The sequence below is a fragment of the Musca domestica genome, unplaced genomic scaffold (genome assembly GCF_030504385.1).
Source record: "Musca domestica strain aabys unplaced genomic scaffold, Musca_domestica.polishedcontigs.V.1.1 1, whole genome shotgun sequence".
Taxonomy (NCBI): Eukaryota; Metazoa; Arthropoda; class Insecta; order Diptera; family Muscidae; genus Musca; species Musca domestica.
The window spans coordinates 5,106,784-5,127,168 of NW_026712114.1; the positions used below are offsets into that span (position 1 = coordinate 5,106,784).

The 20,385-nt window shown below is 35.8% G+C and overlaps 1 protein-coding gene across 3 annotated transcripts in view; it reads right to left on the reverse strand.

The window, feature by feature from the left end:
* Positions 1-20,385, reverse strand: part of LOC101891226 (uncharacterized) — a 95,093-nt gene that overhangs the window by 23,119 nt on the left and 51,589 nt on the right. Inside the window, exon 8 of one of the 3 annotated variants that reach the window (XM_059118091.1) lies at positions 9,375-9,777. The exons of 1 other annotated variant lie outside the window; for it this stretch is intronic. In XM_059118091.1, coding sequence (XP_058974074.1) covers positions 9,375-9,777 — 403 coding nt within the window. Of the gene's footprint in view, positions 1-9,374; positions 9,778-16,305; positions 16,986-20,385 lie in introns of those variants that run through there. One more of the 3 variants, XM_059118097.1, reaches the window with a different exon arrangement.

Below are 20,385 nucleotides of genomic sequence, written 5' to 3' on the forward strand. Positions count from 1 at the left end.
ACTGTTGCTCCTTTAGGGTATGGTTCTGATGGAGTGGGTCAATATTTTCCATTTCGTATCTGACCTAAGTCTGAGGTAAAAATTACTACGTGCCACATTTGGAATATATTGACTATTTCCTTCACTTTATATGAGATATGTGATAATTTTTTGGAAAATATTGAAATGTGAGTGAGGTGCCAGATATATTGGACCGAAGTACTCCACTGCATCTAATACTGAAAAACATATTGGGATGTGGAAAATTTAAAGAAAATCGAACATTTATTTCCACATATCACATCAGGTCTATAGTTGAGGAAAATATTAAGGCATGTCAAGTCTTAAAGGAATCGCTGGCTAGTTTTGCATGTTATGAGATATATACAGGGTGAGATGAAAAAACTACAACCAACTTCAGACTGCTGTAATTTCCAAGCCACTCGTCCGGCAGCTTTTAAAATTATTCCAATGACAGCTCTTTATATTGTTTACAAGCGTACAAAAGCATTTTGGTGAGAATTTTCCAGAAAATAAGTTATTCGCGATGGAGTTCAAGCGTTGTAGTGTGATTTCTTTATATTTGGCTGGAAAACCACAAGGGGCTATCGTTAGAGCACTCCAGCATTTAAATGTGAATGAATCTTTTGCGTATCGTACCATCGCTCGTTACCGTGATGCTGGTAGCGTAGCCCGACGTCACGGAAGTGGACGGAAGAAAATAGCAACATCAGCAGATATGGTTCGAAAAGTAAAGACGTGGCGACTTGATCGAAACCCCCGTTGCAGAGGCCGAAAAAATTGAAAAAATGGCTGAACATATTGCAATATTCCATTCGGCAAATATTGAAAAATGAGCTCGGGGTAAAGCCATTGAAGTTCCAAAAAGTGCAAGAACTTAGACCGCGCAGCAGAAAGAAAAAAGACTCAAATGAGCTAAAGAGTTGCTTTGCTTGGCTGAAAGTTGTGAACTGCCGATGAGAAAACATTCGTTGTCCAGCAGCTTGTAAACAAATAAAATGATCGTGTTTACTTGCCAAAGAGATCAGCTGGAAATGTGCACCTTCGGTTAGCCACCAGAACTCAAGCGCCGGTCATGGTGATGGTGTAGGCCGCCATAACAGCCGATGCTTTTATTAATCGACCGTGGCATCAGAATAAATGCCGAATATTATCGCGAAAATATTCTGGAGGGTGTATTTAAGCCTTGGGCACGCAAACATTTTGGCCGCAGACCTTGGACATTCCAACAGGACTCAGCACCATCGCACTCAGCACGCACCACCCAAGAATGGTTACAAAATGTGATTCCTCGCTTTATTTCCAGCGCACAATGGCCACCAAAATCTCCGGATACCGATCCGTTGGACTATTGTGTCTGGAGTATTTTGGAAAACAAGGTTGGCACTAAAAAATACTAAAATTGTCGATCACCTCAAGCAAGCGCATCGCCAGGAATGGGCCAAAATACCGCAGAGCAACAATTGGGGCAGCGTGTAAAGGTTTCTTTGGCCGCTTGAAGGCCATAATTCGTGCCCAAGGGTACTAATTCGAAAAAATCTAAGCTTATTCTAAAATTTGATGCTATTTCCGACATTTTTTGCTTTCATTCAATAAAATTTAAAAAAAAATATAAAAGTTATGGCGTTTGACTTTGTTGCAGTTTTTTATTTCACCCTGTAGTTGAGAGAAATATTAAGACATGCCAAGTTTTTAAGGAATCGCTGGCGTTTTGCATGTTATGGGAGATAAAAATCCCCCTTTGTGGGGGAGGTACCTGAAGGGGTGGCCCGATATCATCATCTTCACACCAGATCTTATGTCAATGTAAATATTGGGATGTGTGGTAGTTGAAGAGAATCGGATGCTTATTTCACATTTTATATGAGTTATAATTGTTCAGAATGTTAACCCGTTGTGAGGTAGGTACCAGATGAAGTGGACGACATCTACAATATTCCCACATAATCTTGTGTTGATAAAAATACTGGAATGTACGAAGTTTAGAAAGAATCGGATGCTTATTTGACGTTTTATCAGGGTTTGGGGGAGGAACTAGTAAAAGTGGTTCGATCTATTCCATCTTCATACTAGATCTTATTTTGGTAGAAATATTGGAAAGTGCGAAATTCCACATTTGATAAAAATTATAATTTTTAAAAATTTTGATCCACTGTGTGGTAGGTGGGAGGTCAAATGATACAGACGCTCTGTAGTGATAAGGCTGAGTGTTTTGCCTTTTTTTGTATTTTTTTATTTTTTTATTGTTATTTTTTTTATTATTTTTTTTATATTGCCCATTTTCACAACTGGCCTAAATCTTACTCAATCTCTTTCGGATAATCCTTTCGCTCAGTATGCGATTTTTATTAAAATTTTGAACTTTTGAACCGATATTTCCCATCTACGAACTTGATCTAAGTTTGGATATACCAAATATAAATATAAACAAGTAAGCAAAAGCTATTGCAGTGCGGGGCCGATGTTTCAGTTTTTTGGTCCATTTCAACCCCTAAATATTATGCGATCATCTTCAAAAGAAATAGAGTTCTACTCTGGCCCCAGTCCCACCTCCATTCTAAATTTTGTGAAGATCGGGCCATAATTGCGACCTGTAGAGTGATTACAAATTAACATGGACAGACGGACGGACATGCATAGCTAGATCGACTCAGTTCGGCGAGATAGGACGATCCATATATACTTTCCTATGTGGGAAACCAATATTTCGAGGTGTTACACATAGTGTTGTAGGGTATAAATATAAATATAAATATACATATAAATATAAATATAAATATAAATATAAATATAAATATAAATATAAATATAAATATAAATATAAATATAAATATAAATATAAATATAAATAGAACAGTGTGGCTTGTTTGTTCGGGATACCGTAGTATTTTGTTGTTGCAAAATGGTCAGGCTTATCCCTTTACTGTTGTTTTTATAAAAACAACTTTTGTTTATGAGTGGAGAACGATGGTAATGTTTACCAGGGGGTAAAGGCAGGGAATACCTAGGTTTCGGAAAGAGCCACCAATCCTCATCAGTTCCCTTGTTTTTTGTCTGGGATATTCTCCCCAGAAGTTATTTTAAAAATAACTTCTATGACAAAAAACATTTTTTTACCCAAGTGACGAGATCGTAAGCTCAATAGAAGAGGAACCAAAGAATTAAATAAAACTAAAATTCTTTTGGAAAGTCTTCTAAATCTTACAACCGCACTTATAAACATTTTCATCTTTCTCCACTTGTTATGCTACTTCGTTCAGGTTGAACGAAAGCATAACAAGTGGAGAAAGATGAAAATGTTTATAAGTGCGGTTGTAAGATTTAGAAGACTTTCCAAAAGAATTTTAGTTTTATTTAATTCTTTGGTTCCTCTTCTATTGAGCTTACGATCTCGTCACTTGGGTAAAAAAATGTTTTTTGTCATAGAAGTTATTTTTAAAATAACTTCTGGGGAGAATATCCCAGACAAAAAACAAGGGAACTGATGAGGATTGGTGGCTCTTTCCGAAACCTAGGTATTCCCTGCCTTTACCCCCTGGTAAACATTACCATCGTTCTCCACTCATAAACAAAAGTTGTTTTTATAAAAACAACAGTAAAGGGATAAGCCTGACCATTTTGCAACAACAAAATAAATATAAATATAAATATAAATATAAATATAAGGATATAACAATTTTGGACCAAGTCGGATGCACCCTTCGACAGTTAATGGGCTCACCCACAGGCCAAACAGACAGAGAGAGATTTAAAATATTTCGAATTGTCCTGTTTAGTATCCTTGATGTAATATTTTCTTTAAAACTTTTAAATTGCTGTCAACTTTCTATTGACTCTGCTCTCACTGTTTATCACTATTGTGTCCTTAATTGGTTACCGCATGCCAACTAATAATTCAGTTAATCAAACTTTTCTAGGATATATAGATGTATGTATGTACGTGTATATGTGTGTATTATGGTCATATAATTTCATTTTGTGTGTGAGTGAGTGTTTGCAATAACAAGAAAGAATTGTGTGTTAAACTAATTAAAAAAAATTCTGAAATTTTTAACTGTATTAATCAATAAGAGAAGAGTAAAAAAAAAACATTTCACACATACACATACAAATAAGAAGTGGAATAAATAAAAAAAATCTTAAAAAAAGTACAAATGACTTAGGAAGCTCTAAGCAAACATACCTATAATTTTAAATGGCATAAAGTTTGAAAATACTTTTTATTTTTGAAATCAAAAAAAAAAAAAAATACAAAATATTTAATACTAAAAACAAGGTGCCTTTGTATGTGTACGAAAGTGAGCAAATGTATCGTTGTGTGTAAGTGGATGTCCTTGTCACAACGCTGGCTGTGTGATTTTATATTGAAATTTATTGTGTTTTGTTATTGAGCAGGCAGCAAATAAATGGCTTCAAGGAAACCCTTGAATAGCTGTTGAACGCGTTGATAGGTGGTATCAGCCATTCGCTGCCATGGTTCGTCTCTATTGCACGGACCTGGACATAGAGAGATGGGGGGAGGGGTGTGCTCAGAGAAAAAATGGGAAATACGAAAAACCTAGAGCATCAGCCTCGGCAGCAGAGCAAGAGTCTCATATTTTATTGTAAACATTTTTTATTTTTTGATTTTTTTTATTTTCTTATTTTGAAATCAAAAACGTCACCAGCTTATGGGTGCGTGCTTTCAGTCTAGCTGCGTTGCTGTCTTGGGGATTTTTTTTTTGCAAGTTGAGACTCATGGCATTTGTTTTCACTGTTTTCTCCTTAAGAGCAAGTAGTGGCCAAGAAAGACAGGCATTTGTTTTGGTCATATTCGGGGGAGACCACTTGTGGTTGACATACATATTTTACGTTTTTTTTTGTATGTGTTTGTGTAAATAAGAAATTTAGGAAAACGTAAGCTGCATTAAATATAATAAAATAGCCAAGAAAAATTTCTTGCTTCGAAATTTAGTAAAGAAGAGCCACGAAATTTGGGGAAGGATAAAATTGAACTATTCCTGGGCATGGAAATATGTTGATTTCTTTGTGGGGAAGGTACCAGAAGGAGTGGTCCGATATATCCCTTCTTCACACCTGATTGTGTTTCGATTGAAATATTGGAGTGTGGGAAATTTTAAAAGAATCGGATACTTATTTCGTATTTTAAGAAAGTTATAATTATTCGAAATTTTGACCCGTTGTGGGGGAGGTACCAGAGGGAGTGGTCCGATATATTTCAACTTCACACCATATCTTGTGTTGATAGAAATATTGAATTGTGCTAAATTTTAAGAGAATCGGATACTTATGTCGCTTTTTAAGAGAGTTATAATTATTCAAAATTTTGACCCGTTGTGGGGGAGGTACCAGAGGGAGTGATCCGACAATTTTCATCTTTATACCAGATGTTGTGTTAGTAAAAATATTGAGGTATGCCCCGTTTGAAAGTGATCCGATGTTCATTTCACGTTTTATAAGCATCATGGTTATTCAAAATTTCGATGCCTTTGTGGGGGGAGGTACCAGAAGGAGTGGTCCGACATAGTTCATCTTTACACCAGATGTTGTGTTATCAATAATGTTGGGATGTGTGAAATTTGAAGAGAATCTGATGCTTATTTCGCATTTTATAATAGTTATAATTGTTCAAACTTCTGATCCCTTTGTAGCGGAGGTACCAGAAGGAGTGGTCCGACATATTTCAACTTTACACCAGATCTTGTATTAATAGAGATATTGGATTGTGTAAAATTTTAAGAGAATCGGATACTTATGTCGCTTTTTAAGAGAGTTATGATTGTTAAAAATTTTGATACCTTTGTGGGGGAGGTACCAGAAGGAGTGGTCCGACATATTTCATCTTTATACCAGATGTTGTGTTAGTAAAAATATTGAGGTATGCCCATTTTGAAAGTGATCCGATGTTCATTACGCGTTGTCTGAGCTTCAAAGTTATTCGAAATTTTGAGCCCTTTGTGGGGGAGGTACCAGAAGAAGTTGTCCGACATATTTCATCTTCACACCAGATGTTGTGTTATCAATAATTTTGGGATGTGTGAAATTTGAAGAAAATCTGATGCTTATTTCGCATTTTATAAGAGTTATAATTATTCAAAGTTCTGATCCCTTTGGGGGGGGAGGTACCAGAAGAAGTGATACGACATATTTCAAGTTCACACCAGATCTTGTATTAATAGAAATATTGGATTGAGCAAATTTTTAAAAGAATCGGATACTTATGTCGCTTTTTAAAAGAGTTATAATTATTCAAAATTTTGACCCTTTGCGGGGGAGGTACCAGAAGGAGTGATCCGACATATTTCATCTTCACACCAGATGTTGTGTTATCAATAATGTTGGGATGTGTGAAGTTTGAAGAGAATCTAATGCTTATTTCACATTTTATAAGAGTTATAATTATTAAAAATTCTGATCCCTTTGTGGGGGAGGTACCAGAAGGAGTGGTCCGACATATTTCATCTTCACATCAGATGTTGTGTTATCAATAATGTTGGGATGTGTGAAGTTTGAAGATAATCTAATGCTTATTTCACATTTTATAAGAGTTATAATTATTAAAAATTCTGATCCCTTTGTGGGGGAGGTCTCAAAAGGAGTGGTCCAACATATTCCATTTTCATACCTGATCTTGTGTTGATAGAAATATTGGTATGTGCCGAGTTCGAAAATAATTGGATGTTTATTTCGCGTTTTATAAGCTTCATGGTCATTCAAAATTTCGATACCTTTGTGGGGGAGGTACCAGAAGGAGTGGTCCGACATATTTCATCTTCACACCATATGTTGTGTTATCAATAATGTTGGGATGTGTGAAATTTAATGAGAATCTAATGTTTATTTCACATTTTATAAGAGTTATAATTATTCAAAATTCTGACCCCTTTGTGGGGGAGGTACCAGAAGGAGTGTTCCGACATATTACATCTTCTCACCATATCTTGTGTTGATAGAAATATTGGATTGTGAAAAATTTTAACGGGAATCGGATACTTATGTCGCTTTTTAAGAAAGTTATAATTATTCGAAATTTTGACCCGTTGTGGGGGAGGTACCAGAAGCTGTGGTCCGATATATTCCATTTTTACACCAGATGTTTTGTTATCAATATTGTTGGGATATGTGAAATTTGAAGAGAATCTGACGTTTATTTCGCATTTTATAAGAGTTATAATTATCCAAAATTCCGACCCCTTTGTGGGGGAGGTACCAGAAGGAGTGGTCCGAAATATTTCAACTTCACACCAGATCTTGTATTAATAGAAATATTGGATTGTGCAAAATTTTAAGAGAATCTGATACTTATGTCGCTCTTTAAGAGAGTTATGATTATTCAAAATTTCGATACCTTTGTGGGGGAGGTACCAGAGGGAGTTGTTTTATTCCATTTTCATAACTGATCTTGTGTTAGTAAAAATATGGAGACGTGCCGAGTTTGAAAATATGGAGAAGTGCCGAGTTCGAAAATAATTGGATGTTTATTTCGCTTTTTATAAGCTTCATGATAATTCAAAATTTTGATACCCTTGAGGGGTAGGTACCCGAAGGAGTGGTCCGACATATTTTAACTTTACACCAGATCTTGTATTAATAGAAATATTGGATTGTGCTAAATTTTAAGAGAATCGAATACTTATGTCGCTGTTTAAGAGAGTTATGATTATTTAAAATTTTGATACCTTTGTGGGGGAAGTACCAGAAGGAGTGGTCCGACATATTTCATCTGTACACCAGATGTTGTGTTAGTAAAAATATTGAGGTATGCCCCGTTTGACAGTGATCCGATGTTCATTACGCGTTCTATGAGCTTCAAAGTTATTCAAAATTTTGAGTCCTTTGTGTGGGAGGTACCAGAATTTGTGGTCCGACATATTATATCTTCCCACCATATCTTGTGTTGATAGAAATATTCGTATATGTGAAGTTTAGAATGAATCTTAAATATTATTTCGCATTTTATGAGAGATATAATTATTCAAAATTTTGACCCCTTTGTGGGGGAGGTACCAGAAGGAATTGACCGATATAGCCCATCTTCACAGCAGATCTTGTGTTAGTAGAAATATTGGTATGTGCAAAATTCGAAAAGCATCGGATGCTTATTTCACCTTTTATGAGATTTTTTATTTTTCAAAAAATTTGACCCGTTGTGGGGGATGTACCAGAAGCTGTGGTCCGAAATATTCCATCTTCACACCAGATCTGGCGTTAGTAGAGATATTGAGATGTGCTGAGTTTAAAAGTAATTGGATGTCCATTTTGCGTTTTATGAGCTTCATGGTTATTCGAAATCTAGACCCTTTCTTTGGGGAGGTACCAGAAGGAATGGACCGATATAGCCCATCTTCACACCAGATCTTGTGTTAGTAGAAATATTGGAATATATGAAATTTGAAAAGCATCGAATGCTTATTTCGCCTTTTATAAGATTTTTAATAATTCAAAATTTCTACCCTTTCATGGAGTGAGCAGATATTGTCCACTTTCGCAGCTGACATAGCACTGATAAAAATATTAGGATTTGAAAAGTTTCCAAACGATTGGATGATCCTTTCTTGCTCTATACGACAAATTTTGACCAATTCTGGGAGACGCACAAAAAGGAGTGGACCGGAATATACGATAAGATAACTCCCCCAGGTCTTCTTAGTATAAGAACCCTCTAGATTTTTTTCAGAATGTTTTATACATAGAAGAGGCCAAGGGGGTCTCCCATTCATTTTTCAAATTCCAGTGGAATTTATAATTTTCCATCCCAGGCTTTGGGAATTAAAAATTCAATCCAAGTATTTACAAAAAAAATATATTTTTAAATTGAGTGAGTCACTCCCTCACTCCCATGTACTCATCTATTCCCAAAGAGAAGAGAACAACAACGCTGTATTCATTAGGAGACCAGAAGCCATGACAACCAGCATCGGAAATATTTATATCAACAACAAAACAAATACTGAGCTCCGACGAACACAATGAGTGTTTACTCATCTGGCCTTACATATAAAAGCATACTCAATGCCAAAGAGAGCTGCAAAACCTCCACACACACATTATTTTTGTGCCATAGTAATATGTGGAGGCCGGTGGGGGGAGAGAGCTCAGCCAGCACGTGTGTTCTCTGATGTTGATATTTACTCCTTTAACTAAATATATATGTGTGTGGGTTCATCTTCTCTGCTAGCCAATACAAAGGCCTGCCATGTGTCACCTGTCTGACTGTCGTTCTGCATTCAGCAGAATTTGTTGCTTCATTTGTGTGGGAGCGTGAAAGCGTGTACTTGTTGTGTGCTTGTGTAGAGATACGTACGTGTGTGTGTGAAGGAATCTTTTTGTTAAAGAAAACCGAATATGGAAAGCTAACAAAAATCACCACCTACCTGTTGCTGCTTCGGGTTGTACCTGTTGCTTAACCGTTTCGATTAGTTTTTGCGAGAGGCCTTCTCCAGCTTCGGTATTTCTTTGCTGGTCATGCATTCGAGCAATGCTATCCGAGAAACTTGCTTCGTCGGCCCCCGATGTTGGGGCTCTCAGCGGTGTGGCACTGTAAAGCAATTTGCTAGGCATGGGCGGAGGCGGTGGTGGCGGTAGCATAGGCATGGCTGAAGTTGGCTCTCCAGCTCTGTCCCCTTTGAGATTTTTCAATTGTTCTAATTCATGCTCAGCCGTCTCGGCCCTAACTAAAGCTTTGCGTAACTCATCTTCCAAGATTGACAATTTGACTTGTAAAGTTTTTAGTTCATCGTTAGTATTTTTTGCTATAGCCGCATCCAAGAGTTTTTGCTACGGTTCAAAGGGCATCGAGAGAGAGTGAGAGAGAGGCAACAACACAAGTTACATGGACGGGGGGTTTATTTTGGTTTTTTGAAGGGGGGACGTAGAACAACGACAATTTTGCGGGGGAAAGAAAAATATATATTTGGTTTACATTAGGGGGGTTAGAAGTAATTAGTACTAAAACTAATTTGGGGTTAAAATAAAAGCTTATTTCAAAATTATAACTAATGTAGGGGGGAGAGGGGTGTTATTTTAACTTACAACCAAAGCCAATAAATACTCCCCCCCAGAACCTGCAAGAATCTACTAGTTTTGGATTTTTTTTTTTTTATTTCATAAAGGAAAAATCGGTTATCGTAGTAAAAAGTTTTAAATTCTTGCAGTTCTGGAAGAGAGCTATAGTAAAAAGTCTATATAAGCCCAAAATATATGTGTGTACAGAGAGAAACAGTTTTGAAATATATATTTAAGGAGCAGTACATATAAGACCGAGTTTTTGAAAATCAAATGTTCATAGAAAAAAATTTGTATATCCTCCACCATAGTATGGAGGATATATTCAGTTTTTCATTCCGTTTGTAACACTTCGAAATATACATTTTAGACCCAACAAAGTATATATATTCTTGATCAGCTTAAGATTCTAATTATCAATGTCCGTCCGTCTGTCCGTCGATCCGTCTGTGGAAATCACTCTAGCTTCCGAACGAAATGAAGTAGGTCGATAAAATTTTATTCAAATGTGTATTATGTCTGCAGGACTTTTGGTATTGAAAATGGGCCATGTAGGTCCACGTCTTCGTATAGCCCCCATATAACGGTACCTCCCGATATTCGGTATATTGATGATTTTAGCGACATTATTTACCGGAATTGTTTCAAAATTAATATTAAAAGCTCGTAATAGATACTACGGCTTAAGACAAAAAATGGGCCATGTAGGTCTACGTCTTCGTATAGCCCCCATATAACGTTACCTCGCGATATTCGGTATTTTGATGATTTTAAAGACGTTATTTACCGGAACTATTTCAAATTAAGTATTTGAAGTTCGTAATGAATACTACAGCCTATGACAGAAAATTGTCTGTACAGGTCCACGTCTTCGTATAGCTCCCATATAACGATACCGATATTCGGTATTTTGGTGATTTTAGCGACATTATTTACTGGAACTATTCCAATTTTGTATTTGAAGTTAGTAATGGATACTACATCCTAAGACAGAAAATGAGCCCGTAGGTTAACGTCTTCCTATAGCCCCCATATAACGGTACCTCCCGATATTGGGTATATTGATGATTTTAAAGACATTATTTACCGGAATTGTTTCAAATTTCACATTTGAAGTTCGTAATGAATACTATAGCCTATGACAGAAAATTGTCTGAGCAGGTCCACGTCTTCGAATAGCCCCCGGCCGAACTTACAGCTTTTTTACTTGTTTTATTTGTAGGAGACCCTGATAGGGTTTCCCAGCATAAAAGAGCTCCATAAAAATAACCTATGTGTAAGAGAGTCTTCTATGAAGTGAAGTTCTCCAAAAGGCATAATAAAGACCTCTGGTATATCCATAGTTATTGAACATTTAAAAAGTCTAGAAAGTCTTATAACGTGAGAAGTTTTTTGAAGAGCCTTCTACATCAATGGAATGCCTTCTCACGATCTCCAAACAACAAAGTGGCCTGTGGAGGTCTTTTATATGTAAAAAATACATTCTGGATTTCAGGGATATGTTTAGATATGGTGAAGACCACTAGAGGGTGTTCTATGTAGAAAAAATCTTCAGGAAACCTCCAGATGATTTTATATATTTTGGAGAACCATAAAAAATCGTGTAGGACATTTACTTTGTAGCAGACGTTGAAAAGTTTTACCAAACATGAAAGGGTTTGCTAAAGATATCCTGTGTGCAACAGAGTCTTCCATGAATTGAAGTCCTCCAGAAGGCCTAATAAAGACCTCTGGTATATTGGACATTCAAAAAGTCTAGAAGGTCTTATATCGTGAGAAGTTTTGTTTAAAGAGCCTTCTACATCTATGAAATACCTTCTCACGATCTCCAAACAACAAAGTGGCCTGTGGATGACTTTAATATAAAAAGAATACATCCTGGATTTCCAGGATAATGTATTCTTTGGTTAGATATGATGAAGACTACTTCGTGAGAAGTTTTTTTAAAAAGCTTTCTAAATCTATGGAATACCTTCTCACGATCTCCAAACAACAAAGTGCCCTGTGGAGGTCTTTTATATGTGTAAAAAATACATTCTGGATTTCCAGGAGAAGGTATTCTTTGTTTAGATATGGTAAAGACCACTTGAGGGTGTTCTATGTACAAAAAAAACCTCAAAGAAATCTCCAGATGATTTTCTATATATTTTGGAGACCCATAAAAAATCGTCTGTGTTTAAGAGACCTCCAGAAGATCTTCTATGTTAGAAGAAGACCTTGTCGGGGTCTTCTGGAAATCTTAAAAAAACGAAAACTTTCCGTAAAGATAGAAGACCTTCTGGAGGTCTCCTGAACATAGACGATTTTTATGGGTCTCCAAAAGCAAAAAAAAAAACATCTGGAGGTTTGCTGGAGATTTTTTGTATTTTCTGAACGTAGGGGATCCACTGCAGGTCTTCCAAACATAGAATAGCCTTTGAATGTCTGGCAAACATAGAAAGCCCTATGGATGTCATATAAACAGAAAACTTACTTGAAAACATAGAAGAGGATTCCTATAGGTTCTTCAATGTTTGGAAGGCCTAGAGGAGTCAAGTGATCTAAAAGTCCATTGGTGAACTTGAAAACATAAAAAACCTTCTATAAAAACATAGAATACCTTCTTGAATGTTTAGAAGGACTAGATTATGTTTTTTCCATGTTAGGAAGACTGCCAAAGAGAATTCTATATTAAGAAGACTAACAAAGGTTCTCCTACATCCAAAAGATTTTCTATGTTTACGAAAACAGTGAATATTGAGAAGCTTCGAGAGGTTTTCTCAACATAGAAGCCCTCTCAAGGCCTGGAGATCTTCAAGAGTCAAAATATTCTCTACAAGTCATCTAAAAGTTCATTTGAGAGTTTTTTTTTTGTTAGGCAGACTGTTAAGAAGTAAAACTAAGGTTCCCCTACATCTTGAAGATCTTCTATGTTTACTAAAACATAGAACATAGAAAACCTTCGAGAGGTCTTCTAATTATAGGAGCCCATCTTCAAGAAGCCAAAGACTCTCCACAAGTCTGGTAAAGGTCCATTGGAGAACTTGAAACCTTCTATGAAAACATAGAAAACGTATAGGGTCTTCAATGTTTGGATGGTCTAGAGGAGATTTTTTCATGTTAGGACGACTGCCAAAGAGTATTCTAAGACTTTCTATGTTTACGAGAACATAGAAGACCTTCGAGAGATCTACTAAACAAAGGAGCCCATCTGGAGATCTTCTAGACTCTCCTCAAGTCTTCTAAACGTCCATTGGAGAACTTGAAAACATGGAGAGCCTTCTATGAAAATATAGAAAACTTATAGTGTCTTCAATATTTAGAAGGCCTAGCTGAGGTTTTTTTCATGTGAAGAAGACTGGCACAGAGTTTTCTATGTTAAGAAGACTAACTAAGTTTCACCTAGATTTAGAAGATCTTCTATGTTTACGAAAACATAAAACATAGAAAATCTTCGAAAAGTCTTCTAAACACAGGAGTCCATCTGAATGCCTTCTAGAAGCAAAAGACTCTCTACAAGTCTTCTTAAAGCCCTTTGTCCGAACTTGAAAACATAGAAAACCTTTCGAAGCTCTTCTGAACATACTAGACCCTCTAGAAGCCTTCTAAACAAAGACAAGCTTTGAAAGGTCTTGCAAACAAAGAAAACGTTTTGAGGTTCTTCCGAACATGGAAGAGCTTGTTGAGGTCGTTTGGATATAGAAGAAAATTGAGAAGACTTCTGGTAGTTTTCTAAAATACCGAAGAGCCTCGATCGTTGGAATGACTCCAGAAGATATTCTGTTTCTAAGAACTCTTTAAGTTATTCAATGTTTAGAAGATCTATGTTCTATGTTCATTACGCACGTAGAAAAACATAGAAAACATTTTGGAGATATCTAATATGGCAGAAATTCGAAAAGATTTCCAAACATAAAAAGTCTTTTGAAAGTTTTCTAAAGACCTCTAAAAATTATTCCAAGTTTAGAAGACCTCGAAACAAACTTCGAGAATACTTCCAAACATAGAAAGTCTTCTAAAATATAGAAGAATATCTAGAGGTCTTCAGACGTTCTCTAGAAGATATTCGAGACTCTAAAGGTTATTCCAAGTTTAGAAGAACTCTAGAAAATATCTAGAAAATTTTTCAAGGTTAGAAGACCTCTCAAAGGACTACCTTGTTTAGAAGACTTCCAGAGTGTCTTCCATTTCTTGGGGTTGTTATAAGCCTGAAACCCCTTTTGAAGGTCTTCAGGAAGTCTTCTTAACATAGAAAACCATTTGGAACATGGAAGGGCTTCTTAAAGGTATTCTATGTTTATAAGATATCTAGAAAATTGTCTAATTTTAGAAGACCTCTCAATTACTACCTGGTTTAAAAGACTTTCAGAATGTCTTCCATTTTTTTTTCTTTGGAGGTCTTCTCAACCTGAAAAACCTTTTGAGCATTTTTTAAACTGAGAAGACCTTCTGGGAGTCTTCTTAAAATGGAAAAACCATTTGGAGGTTTTTTAAAAATATAAGTCCCTCAGAACCTCTTCTGAACAGAAAAGTTTCGGGAAGTCTTCTCAACATATAAACTGCTATGGCTGTCGCCTAAACATCATCTAGAAGTATTCTGTGTTTATAAGATATCTAGAAAGTTGTCTAATTTTGGAAGACCTCTCAAAGGACTACCTTGTTTAAAAAACTTTCAGAATGTCTTCCATTTTTTTTCTTTGGAGGTCTTCTCAACCTGAAAAACCTTTTAAGCATTTTTTAAACTGAGAAGACCTTCTGGAAGTCTTCTTAACATGGAAAAACCATTTGGAGGTTTTTTTTAAATTTAAGACCCTGGGAACGTCTTCTGAACAGAAAAGTTTCGAGAAGTCTTCTGAACATATAAACTGCTATGGATGTCGCTTCCTCTACACATAGAAAACGTTCTTGAGACTTTCTACAGGTCCTCTGAATAAAGGAAATCTTCTGAAGGTTGTCTAAATGAAGAACACCTCCTAAGGGTCTTCTGAACATGAAACAACTTCATGGAAGATCTTCCTTAAAGAGGAACCTTTTGGAGGAGGAACACCCCTTTAGGGTCTGTTGAACATGGAAGACCTTCAGGAGATTTTCCTAAAAGAGATACCTTTTGGAGGTTCTTTTAAGGGATGCCTGCCAAAGTTCTGTAGAATACATTTAATTTTTGATAAGATATGTGTATGGACTCTTTTCCGAATTTAATTTTTTTAATTTAAAATTTTTGAAAATATTCGAGTTTAGATTCCTTCGTACACATCTAGAGTCTAAGGGGTCTTTTTCTTTAAAAACCTCCAACAACTTTATTAAGGTGTGATCATATCAAGATCGAAATTTTCTTCGTCATATAATTATGCGATAGGTCACAGAATATTCCCAAAAAGCCGGAAATCGAAAAAAATAAAAAGCCAGATTTAGGAGTTAAAGTCGCACTCCATCTGGGTTTATGGGAAAAAGTTCCATAAAACCTCACTTTAGTGGGATGACGTCAAAGACAAAAGTATTCTACACAAAATTATTACTAAAAATCAGAGATATAAAATCTGCATCTTCATTATACACCAACAAAATATGTATCAATGTTGCCGAAGAAAAATTCAAATATTTTTCCCAAGTTGTTTATCATGAGTTTTTTCAGGTTGATGCGTGAAAGTCATATGAAACTTATTTTTAGACGAACAATGTCAAAGGTTTAAATATTCTACGCAAAATTTCACTACAAGTCTCAGAGTAAACCACATATCTAGGCTTAAACGTTTTTAAGAAAATTGCATTCGAAATTTGCGTATTTTAAGTGAAAAGTCTGTGTTTACGTTTCTCACTGTTTTTTATTGGGTATAGAGGGTATATATCAGTTGAGACGGTCACAACGTGCCTCATCAAAATAACGGTTTTAGACAATAGGTCTCTTTGGACCTAATCAGGACATTCCCCCAAAAAGGAATTTTAATCCGAAAATTTTAAATTTAAATTTTGTTTTATTTGCCCTCTTTTTTTTAGGTTACTTTGCAGTGTAAACTTTCGAAACATCCATACATGGGTCTTATATTTTTAACTCTACTTTCACAAGCTTCCGTTTTTTTTTTTTCTTTAATTTTGGAGAAAAAATGAATTTGGTTTTTAAAATAAATTCAAATAAATTTTCAAACTGTTTCTCTCTATACCTTACTGTGTTATATTTGTATCCCCGAAAGGAAACCCCTTTAACCTTAACTTTAAGCCAGCGTTAGTTACAAAATTTTCAAAATTAAAAACAAAAAACCAAACAAGTCAATGTTTATTAACTCTTCATGCCAACAAGGACAATATCGCTCTTGCTTGCCTTGCTTTATTATCCATCTCCTTGGCAAACAGAAAAAAATCAAAACCTTCACCACCATCAGCTGCTTTATTAACATCGCCATCATCATTATCATCATTTGTTATGTCTGGTCTATGGTTACTCGTGGAAAAAAATGACTGCTTACTCGTCAGAGTGTTGTATAGTACATTTACAACAATACGAGGGCTGTGTACTATTCTATTACCACCACCACTATATAGAAATAAAAATTACTCGTTTTCTTTGGTTATAATTGTTGGTTTGTTGTGTGTGTGCACCATTCACAGAGAGGGGGAGAGAGAGAGCGTAAAGTTGAGAGTTATTTTGAGCTGTTGTTGGCCACATTCACACCCACCCACAAAGCAATGGCGGGAGAGAAAGAGAGAGACTTAAGTATTCGGGAATATTTGTTTATGGAGAGAAATTTTGCAGAGGGTTTATTTGTGGTTGTTGTTTTTGGACTTGTTGGAGGTTTGGGTGTTTTTGCTGCCAGTGGGTGGATGTGGCTCTCTTTGCTGGGGTATTGGTATTATTGTTTTTCAGTCGTCGCAGCAGCGCCATCAGTTGCAACATTGGAGTGGGGTATTGGTGGTGTTGTTGTTGGTGGCGTTGGTGGTGTTGATGGAGTTGAATTACCCCTAAATATATTTATGTTTCGAAAGAAACCCGATACACGCTTCAAGCCCTAATTTACCAAATTTTAAATACGTATTTTAAGTGCAAAATGTGAAAATTGGAATTAATTTGTGCAAAATATTCTATTTAAGTGAGGTACTGTACAAAATTAATTTTGTGATTTAGCTTTTTTTTTTGGAAATGATTTCGATGAAATTCAAATGGGTGAATGGATATTTTCCATAAGATGAAATACCAATTGTGGGTTTCTTGATAGGTTATATTTTAATATTGTTTATTTTTCTGTGTATGAATGTTGTTGTTTTATTTTTGTTTTTTGCGAAATGGACATTATGCCGATGAAAATGAGAAATGGGTAGTTTTGCATGTTCGAACAAGAACAACTCAAGAAGGCCACGAGTTGTTGTGTTTAAAATCCGTCAAGACACAATGATTTTATCGAAGTTTTCCAAGAACAAGTAAAAAAGTATCAGTCGACAAATGTATATCCCTAGCCTTGAGTTATGATTGTTCAACTGTTGACCCTTTATGGGGGAGTTTCCGAAGCAGTTGGACAATATTGACCAATTCGTATCTGACCTAAGACTGATAAAAATATTACAACGTGCCAGATTTGGACTATATCGACTACTTCCTACGAGTACTGTATATGTGGATAAAATGTGGAAATATGCGTGAGGTAACAGATATAGCGGACCGAAGTATTCCATTTTCACACTTCATCTAATACAGATAAAAATATTGGCAATTTTATGCGAAATCATAAATTCCGATAAATTACACATTCATGTAAGATTTCTGGTTAAGAAAAATATTTAGAAGGTACCAGAAGGAATGATCCTATCTCTACCATCTTTATAACAGATCCTGTCTTGATGGAAATATTGAGATGTGCCAAGTCTGAGTGGTAGCAGATGTTGATTTCCCGTTTTATGAGCTTTATGGGTATACAAAAGCTTGACCTTTGTGGGGGAGGTACCAGAAGCAGTAGAACAATATATACCATTTTCACACCAGACCTTCGGTTAATACAAATATTGTGATGTGTGTAATTTGAAGAAAACCAGATGCTTATTTCGGAATTTATAATCGTTTTGGTTATTCAAAATTTTGACTTCTTTGTGGGGGAGGTACCAGAAGAAATGGTCCGATCCGTATCATCTTTATAACAGATCTTGTCTTGATGGAAATATTGAGATGTGCCAAGTCTGAATGGAATCGGATGTTTATTTCGTGTTTTTTGAGCTTCATGAATATTCAAAATTTTGACCCTTTGTGGGGCAGGTACCAGAAGGAGTGGACCGATACATCCCACCTTCACAGCAGATCTTGTGTTAGATGAAATAATGGGATGTGTGAAATATGAAGAGAACCGGGTGCTTATTTCGGATTTTAAGATCGTTTTGGATATTCAAAATGTTGACATTTTGTGGGGGAGGTACCAGAAGGAATGATCCGATCTCTACCATCTTTATAACAGATTTTATGTTCATAGAAATATTGAGATGTGTCAAGTCTGAATGGAATCGGATGTTTATTTCGTGTTTTATGAGCCTCATGAATATTCAAAATTTTGACCCTTTGTGGGGAAGGTACCAGAAGGAATGATCCCATCTCTACCATCTTTATAACAGATTTTGTGTTGATGGAAGTATTGATATGGGCCAAGTCTGAATGGAATCGGATGTTTATTTCGTGTTTTATAAGCTTCATGGATATTCAAAATTTTGACCCTTTGTGGGGGAGGTACAAGAAGGAATGGGCCGATATCTACCATCTTTATAACGGATTTTGTGTTGATGGAAATATTGAGATGTGTCAAGTCTGAATGGAATCTGATATCTATTTCGTGTTTTATGACTTTTACGAATATTCGAAATGTTGACTCTTGTATGGGGAAGGTACGAGAAGGAAAGTTCCGATCTCTACCATCTTTACACCAGACCTTGGGTTGATAAAAATATTGGGATGTATGAAATTTGAAGACAATCGAACTCTTATATCACATTTTATAAGAGTTGTAATTATTCAAAATTTTGACCCTTTGTGGGGGACTTGATGGAGTGGACCGATATTGCCAATTTTCCCACCTGACCTAGCACTGATGGAAATATTAGGATTTGCAAAGTTGGAGCAAAATCGGATTGTCGTTTCTCTTTCTGTGCAAAAAATTATTTTCTTTGAAAATGTTGACATTTTCTGTGGAAGTTTCCAAAAGCAGTGAACCAATGTTGACCATCTCCGAGCTCGATCTAAGTTTGACAATAACATTACGATGTAGCAAGTTTGGATCAAATCGGATAATAATTTTGAGAGTTATGTGCGCACCAGCCAGACGGACGGACGGACATCGCTGAATCGATTTCAAATATCCTGAACGGATTTGGTCCAAAGAGACCTAGGGTCTAAAGCTGTTATTTTCGTTTTGGACGTAAATGATATATACCCTCTGTAGCCATATGACAGAGGGTATAAAAATGCTACGAATCTGAAATACATTTGTAAGAATGACTTCCACAATTTAATAAACGGACATAGCTGAATGGAAATAGAACTTTATGCTGATCAAAAATATATCTACTTTTTAGTGGTTCAAAATGGTTATTTCGGGAAATTGAAATTGAATGGAATAAACTTAGTATATTCTCCGCAGTATGGTGGAGAGTATACAGGCAATCAATTTTATTGCATATCTCAATATTTTTGCGAAAATTATACCTTGAGATAAATTGGCCCTTGACTAAAAAACAAAAATTAAAATGTTCAAAAAAGAAACAAGTAATAAGCAGCAAACTTCGGCCGGGTCGAAGTTTTAATACCCTCCACCATTTGGAAGAAACTAGAAAATTTTCAAAAAAAAAAAAAAAATCCGGAAACTAACACTTAAATGAAAACCTTTTTATGGGGACTATACGAAGCCGTTACGAAATTTTGTGTCATAGGCTGTAGTACCCATTAGGAAATTTAAAACAATTTCGTAGAATAATGTCGAAATACCGAGGTACCGTCATATGGGGGCTATACGAAGACGTGGACCTGCATAAAAAAATTTTTGTCATAGGCTGTATGAACTTTAAATATGAAATTTGAAACTATTCCGGAAAATAATGTTACTAAAATCATGAAAATACCGAATATCGGGAGGCACCTTTGTATGAGGCTAGTCGAAAGTGTGGACCGACATGGCCCATCTACGAACTTAACCTGCCTACTGGTAAACTATGCATGTATTCAAAATTTTAGCCGAAATTTGATCGAAAGACAACGCTAGATCGTCTTAGAATTTTACGCTGATCCAGAATATATATACTTCGTAGGGTCTATTATGAATATTTCGAAGAGTTACAAACGGAATGACAAAATCCTCCATAGTATAAAAATGCTCCAAATATGGACTGAACTTGTCACAACATACTCCTTTCATTACGCGTATGTCAGGTGATAAAATG